The following is a 9043-nucleotide window of genomic DNA, read 5'->3' as shown; positions in this document are numbered from 1 at the left end:
TAAAAAGCCACTTATTCTAAATGTTAGCGTTTAAAAATGGAAATGAGGTGCTGCCTAAAGCAAACTTAAGACTCTGAGGGTGTTAATTAAGACTTTTGAAACCTCAGGCATGAGAGAACGCAGAGATGGCTCTTTTATGTTTTGCAGTTACTGAAAACATCAGAAAAGAAACAAGACCAATTATGTGCATTTACTGCAGGAGTGCCGATGGCTCTGAGGAGACGATCAGTTCCGTCTCTCGAGTAACTCTGTCCACCACGTTTCTTGCCTTATTTTTCCATGATGTGACAGAAAGTGTGATCGTTTGTCTTCAGCCCTAAAACACCGCTTTGATTTTTATCTTGAGCCTGAATTTTCAGCAGCCGGGCTGCCTGCACGTGAATAAAGTAGCCTGTTTTGTCGTCTGAGCACTGGCGGAGGCGATTCTGCATCCCCTGTCCACATCCTCCTCCTCCTCCAGCTCCCTGCGATGAGCTGGCAGAAGTTGGGGCTCCCCCCTTGCTCCTCCCATGCGCTGTGGGGCTGGAGGCAGCTCTGACCCCTCCCAGGGAGGGAGCTGGGCAGAGGCAGCCTGATGTGTGCTCGGGGACCTCTTCCCACCAAAGTCCAGTCCCTCCTGCTCCCAGCTAGCGGCAGGTCCTGGCTGCACGCGTCCTGCCCTGCCTCACACAGCTCCGCAGCCTCCACTGCCAAAGCTTTGCCCCTGCTCTCCTGCCCAGCTTGTAGGACCAGGGCCTCATCGCCATGGTGGCCACCTGCCTGCACCTGGCTGGATTTGTCTGCAGTTTCATCGGGTGGATCGGGGTGGTGGTGGCGACCGCCACCAACGACTGGGTGGTGACGTGCGGCTACACCATCACCACCTGCAGGAAAATGGACGAGCTGGGCTCCAAGGGGCTGTGGGCAGACTGCGTCATGGCGACAGGCCTCTATCACTGCAAGCCCCTCGTGGACATCCTCATCTTGCCAGGTACGTGTCCCCCTCTGTGCCCTCGTCCCTCCTGCCCCAAGGCGCTGCTCTGTGTGGTGCTGCTGTGGGGTGAAATGCTGGCGAAGCTCCTTCTGCTTCAGCAGCCCGGGAGATGGTCCATTAAATATGCTAAGGAGTGATAGCCCTTAACATGATACCCATTAAGTTCTACCTGTTTTTAATCATGTCTAGGTATGATGTGTTATCTCTGGCTATTAAAATCCACTTAATGCTATCAATCATTGCTCTTAATAAACACTCGCCGTTTCTTTCACGTCTCATTTCCAGGTTGTATTGCAAAACATACATAGTATATTGAGATCTAAGAGAGTATTTCAAATTTCGCTTTGAGATGATGATGAACTGTTACAAATGTTAAGGATCAATTCCTTGAAATGATTTTGAGTATAATGAATCCTTTGGCATCTATTATTAATGCTGCTATGGCTTTTAATCTTCTGAAAGATTGTCATCAGTCTTGACGGTCTTTGGATATGTTCTAACACAAGACAGATCTTTTACACAGTAAAGAGATATAACTACCCTTAATTTGTCATGATACTTTCTAATCATATAGTAATTTTCATCTAGTTTACTGCAAAGCAAACATTAAGCAAGGTGTTCCATCAGTGTTAGTACATCTTTTGAGCTAACTAAATCCGTCTTTGTGTGATCCTGTCCCTGTAAGTTCAGTTAATTATTTTACCTAATGATTTTACCTATTTAAATTGCTGTTAACTCTATGGTGTTTCTTTGTTCTGCTACATTTTAGAGTACACATCATCAAGAATTTCAGAGGTGCCCCTTCCAAAACTGGCAGGGCAGAAATAACCATTCCTTGTAGCTTTCATTCATTTTTCCTTATTTATTTGTTTAAAATGTTGTGGAAATAATTTCACAGTTGCTAGAAAGTTTATTTCTGAAATACTTTCTGATACGATGCCTAGTCAGTATTACACAGTGTTCGGCAATTTTGAATCTCTCAGACCAGCTCCTATTCTTCCCTTCTGTGCATGTATACTTATATTTTAGTAGATTTACTTTCCTTATAGCTACTATTGTTAAGCATGATGCAGCACAGAAGTGAGAGAAAAAGCTTGCCCAGAAGAAACAGTATTGAATGAAATTTAATAAATAAGTAAATAAGTCTTTCATCAAAAGAAAGAAATGTTTCTTTTCAGCAGAAACAGATCACAAAGCAAGATTCTTCTGCTTGTAACTCATCTGAGACCCATAGCTGTCCACGAGAGAAATTCGTCCTTGCTCTGCCTGCTCGCTGAATTGTATTTAGAGTCTTTCATTGACTGAGCCAAGTCCTTAAACTGGTGTGTTTGTGTGCATGTTTGATTGAGATCGATTACACAGAAACCACACTGGGCATTGCCATCTTCTTTGTTTTCTCATTTTCTGCCCTTAACCCCTTAGAGAACTTTTTTTGCTCAGTTTCCTGCTGAAAAATCAATGAAATGTTTGTTATACCTGGGCTCTGCCTTTTCAGGAGGAGTGAAATCCTCAGTGCTGCTCTCTTATCCATATGTTGGTGGGATTTGCTTGAGGCACTCATCTGCTGCTATTCTTTGAGGCATCACAAAACACCGTGTCTGCGTGTGGCAGCTTCATCTTGTTAACAGGAGGGGAAAGAGAGCCAGCATTGTCACTCCGTGGGGGCTGTCCCGAGAGCTATATGTACTCAAAACTCAATATGTTCTGACACAGTCCCTCACAGACTGGTAGAAATAGCCTGCCCTGCATAGCCCCTGTTGTCCCTCACTGCCTTGTGCTGCCTGCTGCTGCTGCAGGGGACAGGAAGGGCGCGGTGGTGACTGATGGAAGGCCAGGGGATCCCGTGATGTCCAGAGGGACCCAGATGAATAGCTTGGCTTTGGCTGTGAGAGCTCAAATAACTACAAAGTGCAGTTATTTCTCTTCCTCTGTCTGTGCCGGTGGTCAGCTGGACTCCTGTTGTGTGACCCTGGTTGCTGTCCCTCCTTCTCCCCGGTCCTCAGCTTCCCCTGGTGGCAGTATCTCATGGACCTGCATGTTTGAGTGATGGGTCTTCAGCTCTGCGGCCCTCCTGACCACAAACCTCGTCTGGTGGTAGCAAGCTGATCTCTGAGTCTTTAAATTCTAGTTATTTATTCAAGGCTGAAGAGATTCAAAAGATCCTTCCTCCCAGTTTCCTTTGCCATCCCTTCCCCTATTTCCCAGCTCCATGATGTCTCCGCATCTTGCTGGGAAGGCTTTGTGTTTTCCAGACAGTGCTCCTTATGCTGTGGAAAATTTTGAGCTTGAACACCCTGTTCATGCACTAACCATGGTACTGTGGTTTCACGGTCAATATTTATTCACACAATGGCTTGAACCTGTCTCCAATACTCCATGCACATGTTCTGAGCCCATCAGGCAGGAACCTTCACCCAAAGTTCTCCACCTCTTGAGCCGAATAATCAAAATCCCTTTTCCTTGCCCCACCAACAGGGTACGTCCAAGCGTGTCGAGCACTGATGATCGCCGCCTCTGTCCTGGGCCTTCCTGCCATCTTCCTGCTGATAACCGTCTTGCCCTGCATCCGCATGGGCCACGAGCCCGGAGCCGCCAAGTACCGCCGTTCCCAGCTGGGAGGGATCCTCATCATCCTCCTGGGTAAGGCGCTAGTGGTGCCGCATGGTGCCACCTCCAAGCCCCCAAGCGGGCCGGGTTAGGCCAGGCTGGGCCTCAAATGCTCCAACCAAAGGCATGAGCAAGAGGAGCACCAGGCAAAGTTAGCTGAGCCCTGTGGGATGTGAAGCCCACGAGTCAGGGGGTGCTTTTCTGTGGGGACATCATGGGGGAGAGCACGGAGGTGTCCCCCCCGCCTCCTGCCAGCCTCGCCCCCCGGCCTCCGAGTTCCCCAGGGAATTTCTTCCCGTCCTCGGGGCCCGCGGAGGACATTGTTTTGAGCAGCTCAGACTGTGGAGCTCATTGTCCTCCACGCAACACCTGCATGTTCTTGAAGCCTCGTCATCTCAGCAACAGGCTGCGGTGCCTTGTTTTTACCCGTTTGTTTGGCAGAGGAGGAGGGGAGAGGGAAAGTGGCCTCTTTGTGCAGCTCTGCTGCTCGCTGGCAGCCAGCGCTGACATCATCCTCGTCTTTTCTTCTTCTTCTCCTTATTTTTTTTCAAGTGGGCACCACATATAGCTGCCATGAAAGAGGTACTCGGTGCTGCAGCTTGGGGAGCTGCTGCCTGCATGCACCCAGCTGGGGAAGAGCCCATGAGGCAGGCAGTGCTGAGAAGCTTTTAGGACGAGTCAGGATGTCTGAAATCTAAGGGAAAGCACAATGAGAGTGAAACCAATGTGCCATTTCACTTGCCACAGCTGGAAATCCTACCACCAGCTCGATGGGGCCTGTTCAGGACATCCTGGGCAGGAGCAGCCACGCAGGAGAGCTGTGGGAACATGGCCCTGATCCCTGTCCTGAAACCTTGAGTCACAGATTTGGTCTTGGCAGAGAAAGAAAGTGGTTTTTTTTCTTGTTGTGAATGAAATTTTAGAGATGGAGGAGTCTACTCTGCCTGATATCTTAGTCCTGGGATGCAGAGGAGTGCCAGCAGAGCTGCATTTTGTACCAGACAACTGTGAATTTTTGGTTTCGGTCAAGGAGAACCATGCTGTAAAATCAGCCCCATTTAGCATGGCTGCAGATGTGGAGCTGAGAGCATTGCTGCAAAATCTGCTTTGCTGAAGGGCAGCAACAGGGTTACAGCAGAAGGGCGACAGGCTTACAGGACCAGCAGATGTGGCAAACAAATGGCCGTGACAATATGGAGTTACACAGGAACAAGTGGTGGTGGACCAGGGGGTTTGTGGTCTGGTGTGCCACCACATGCCCTGGTCCTGCAATGGTGTAACACTGGTGGGGAGAACAGATGTAAGAGGATGAATGAGAGGAGCTGCAGTGCCCCACAAGCTGCAGGAGCAGAAGTGAGGCCACCAGCACACCAGGCTCAGCCGTGCGGCTCCTCTCTGCCTACAAACGGGCTTCTCCTGTGAGAATGGCAAGAGTATATTTACAGAGACCTTGGCAGACAGATACTCTTCGGGACAGGTTTGGTCTTCTCATTTTTTTCACCCCTGTGAGTTGTGGAGCATCTGCAGCAGAAGGGATTTGCTCACACCACTAATGTCCTGTGTGAGCTGGGCAGGGGCAGCCCCAGGTCCTGGGAGCTCGGCACCACACCACCCTAACTGCATTGCCCAAACGTGTTTTAGTCACAGTTACAATAGCACTATTTTTGTCAGATTACAGATAAAGAATTTAAGTGTTCCTTTTGCTCTTAAACATTTCAAAAAATATAACCAAGCCATATTTATTTTTACTCTTTTTTTTTTTTTTCCCCAGTCTGATTAGCAAGAGAGTCCTCTTGGAAGGACAGCAATGTACAGAGCTCGGGGGACTTTGACATTATTTAAGCTGATTAATGATCTGTTATTTGAAAAACGAGGTGTTACCATTCCAGAGCATTTAATAACTATAAATATCAGGCCTCAAAATACATAATACTGACTTACAAGTCACTAAGTCCTGGTCTGTTCTTATTTACTCTCTGGTCACTGAACCCTCACTTGTGGTTTTCAGTGTTTGCTCCCCAACCTGAAGGGCTCCAGCCTTTTCCTCTAAGTCAAACCCAGCTCCCAGAGGTCTGGCTAATAGAAATTGAATCCAAAACCACTCACAAACATCGCAAATATATTGAGAGTGGGGATGTGATCATGGAAGTCGGCCCCACGGTAAAACATCACTTGTTGCTCAGGGAGGGGATGGCAGTTTATCACTGTAGTGGTTAAAAAGGAAAGAAGGGGTTGAAACACAGTGTGGAACCAAAAAAAATATATAAAAAATATATATATATATTGAAAACTTGCCAGGAAAACAATGGGCTCAGATATTCCATTGATTTTTCTGTCCACTGATAATAGCGGGCTGCAGAGTGCAACATGTGTGCACACCCTCCTATCCTGCCTGCTGATGTATTTATGTCTTTGCTCGATCCTATCTGACCAAGAGAATTGATTTATTGCTCAAAACAACCATCAGCAGTGGTTTGCTGTGAGCTGGTATGAAAACATTTCATACGCTAGTGTTGATGGAAAAAGCCGGGCCCATCCTGTGTTGTTGATACTAATTCAGGAGACCCCTTGCTGGTACCCAAGCGGTGATTTTCCTAGGGGAAGTGAGGGACCTGAGAGACTGAAAACCAGATGGAAAATATGTGAGTTATTGGGAATTACCACCACAAAGTGTCCATATTAGCTATTGTGTACTAAATAAATGGTATTAATAGGTTCTTCTTGACATGGCTTTCTCTCGGAGGACTCTATCCCAAGAAAGCCAAGGTTTGAAAGTGTTTTTTTCTTTTTTCTTTTGGGAAGCTGTAGGCACTAAAAGACCTTTGTAAACCACGCTGTTCCCCCTAGAAGAAATCACAGAGTCATTGAACCACTTAGGTTGGAAAAGACCTTCAAGATCATCAAGTCCAACCAATTAATCCCTTTACACTGCAACACTCAAACTGTGGCTTGAGCCTCAAAATTTTCCCAGGTGGGCAGGTGGCTTAGGTAGAAGGGAAAACTGGTATCAGAGCAAATACAGAGACCTGCGTATGGTCCACTGACCAAATGCTGTGCTGTGCACGGGTAAAATGGTTTTGCACTTTTGGAGGCCAGACCATGAACTCCAACACTCTCAGTGCTGTTCTGTGATGTTATTTAGCTGGAATGACTTTATGAGATTTATTTGTACAGCCATAGATATCCAGATAAAAAGACTGCCTGTAAAAGAGAAACAAAAAATCACATATCCATTATTTCATTCTGCAAGACCAACTGCTTTGAAAAAGAAATCTTGACTTTGAGTTGGCAACTCAGGATAATTAAATTTAGCCATGAAAGAGAAGCATTCTTTCTTCCGCAGATAACTTGTAACTTACTGTTAGGGAATTTGGCAGGGACTCGCCGTCCCTTGAGCTAGGGCTGTAGTGCTTTATCCTCCCCACTTTCTGTCCACGTGTGCTTCCACCGGCTAATTAAACCATGCCTATAATGCCCGATATTAAGAGATTCAGCTCAATGGATTGAGCAAGAGCATTGCCAAAAAGGACTCAGGCCTGCTGGCAGCCTGGCAGTGTGACCCCAGTAGGTAAAAGCTTTCATGGGGTTCAAGCTGCAGAAAGTGGGCAAGCTTTTCGGTATGCGTGTGCCCCAACACATGCTTCTGATTCCAGCTAACTTTGCTGGCTTAATGAAAAGTATTCCTTCTGTTTGCAGGCCTTCTCTTATTTTCTGCTGGACTGTGTTGACAACAACAGCTGTGCTATCTGTACTCATTCTTTTTGAGGGAGAGGCAGAGTCTCTCAGCATTAGCACAAAGAAGAAGCAGCAACAGTTCCTACTCTAGCAGCTCCTCCTTGTAGGGAGCCTATCATAAAATGCACTGGAACATGCCCTACAATGCCTTTTGCAATTCTTTTGGGTTCCTTGGCAAAACAGCTTATCTTCAGTCTTTCTCTGTGATACTAGACCATCACCTGAAAGAAATATCGCAGTTCCAGACCATCCTTTTCACACCTCGGTGTAGGATTTACCATGCCCAATCCACATGGAGCAATGAAACCTTGGGGCAATCCTCCTCCTGGCAACTGGGCTCACTGGTTACTGACAGCAGCTGGTAGCCTCCAGAGGCAGAGAGGCCGAACCAACCCCTGCAGAGCCCTTGGCTGGTGTTTCAGCTTCCTAGGACTGTCAGCATTAAAATAACGTGCTTTCACATGTGGCTGATCCATATGCACAAGAGCTGCTATTGTCCGAGCATCCCTGAGAGCTCTTCTCAGCCCAGTGCAAGTGTTTTCTTCGGTCCCGTCTCGGGGGGAGGGCTGGAAAAGATAAGGCTCTTATATTCTATGGACATAAATATATATATATATTTACTGCTGACAGAAAAAGAAAAGATGATTGTGTGGTTTTGGACAACAAAGACGCTTTTTGTCTGGAGCCCATCAGAATGCTTTGCAGATTCTCATCTGGTACATTTTTGTTTTAAAGCGCTGAGGCTCACGAGCTGGGAGCAGGACTGATCCCCACGCCGAACGGCTCTTCTCCCCTCCCTGCCTTCTCCAAAAATTCCTTCCAAAGCCACAGGGTCCTTGCTTTGAGAAGGCCCAAAATTATTGCTGGCTTTATTAGCATCCTCCAATGTTCTCCTCTTTTCCATAAGAAAATATTTTTTCTCATAATAACTGCAGCTATTGGGGATGGGTTTTCTGCTATACCGGCCAGGAGCTCGGGTTTGTTCTCCGCTCTAACTAAACAATTTTATTTTTTCTCTCACCCCTTTTTTTTCCCCTCTTGCAACCTTAACTTTTTGACACCGCCCCCAGATATCTTTTAACGCGGTCGGTGGAAATCTGTACCGCTGCCACAGCCCTGTTATTGTTTTGCTCTGATTCTCCGATAGCCACAAGGATGGAGTCCTGCACAGCTTGTCCCAGAGGCAAGTAAATATTGACGGATTAATTCTTGTCAGATGTACCGGCCATAAAGGAGTATTGTTTTAAGACCTGCTCCTGTGAGCTGCTTAACACAGCCGCTCCTGTTGCACGTGGGGGCTTTGCGGGATGGAGGAAGGACCCTCGGTGAGGGCGAGGAGCGGGGTGACACGAGCAGGATGCAGGGCACGTATTTTCTCCATGCTCTGAGCACACCACACACAGAAAGCACTGTGCCCTCCAGCCTGGCTGCCTGCAAAGTCCTGAATTCAAACACTTCACTATCCAGAGGGTGCCACACGCCACCTGCCCAGCAGCCTTCCTGCTTCTCGTGGAAAAAAAATGAGCAAAACTTGAAATCCTCCGTCATTTTTTTGACCTGCTTTGTAGACTGTAGGTTGCATACCATGTTCCCTTAGGATGAGGTCTCGTTTCTACTCATTTCAACAGGTTTCTGGAAAGCCTTGTGGGGTTTGTCGGATTGTTTGACAAGGGAAATTTTCCACGGGGAAGTGGAATTCACTTTCCAGATTTGGGATACATTTCCCTC

The 9043-nt window shown here is 47.1% G+C and overlaps 1 protein-coding gene across 1 annotated transcript in view; it reads left to right on the top strand.

Annotated features, from left to right (window-relative positions):
- Window positions 1-484: 484 nt before the first annotated feature.
- The window catches only part of CLDN11 (claudin 11), a 10072-nt gene continuing 1513 nt past the window's right edge, over window positions 485-9043 (top strand). Inside the window, exons 1-2 of the mRNA XM_084530217.1 lie at window positions 485-970; window positions 3449-3613. Of these exons, the coding sequence (XP_084386343.1) occupies window positions 745-970; window positions 3449-3613 (391 nt within the window). The 5' untranslated portion in view covers window positions 485-744. The remainder of the gene's footprint in view (window positions 971-3448; window positions 3614-9043) is intronic.

Source organism: Aythya ferina, assembly GCF_964211825.1.
Source record: "Aythya ferina genome assembly, chromosome: 9".
NCBI classification, from domain to species: Eukaryota; Metazoa; Chordata; class Aves; order Anseriformes; family Anatidae; genus Aythya; species Aythya ferina.
Note: the sequence above shows the minus strand (reverse complement) of the source record. Positions and strands in the feature narration are given on the sequence as shown.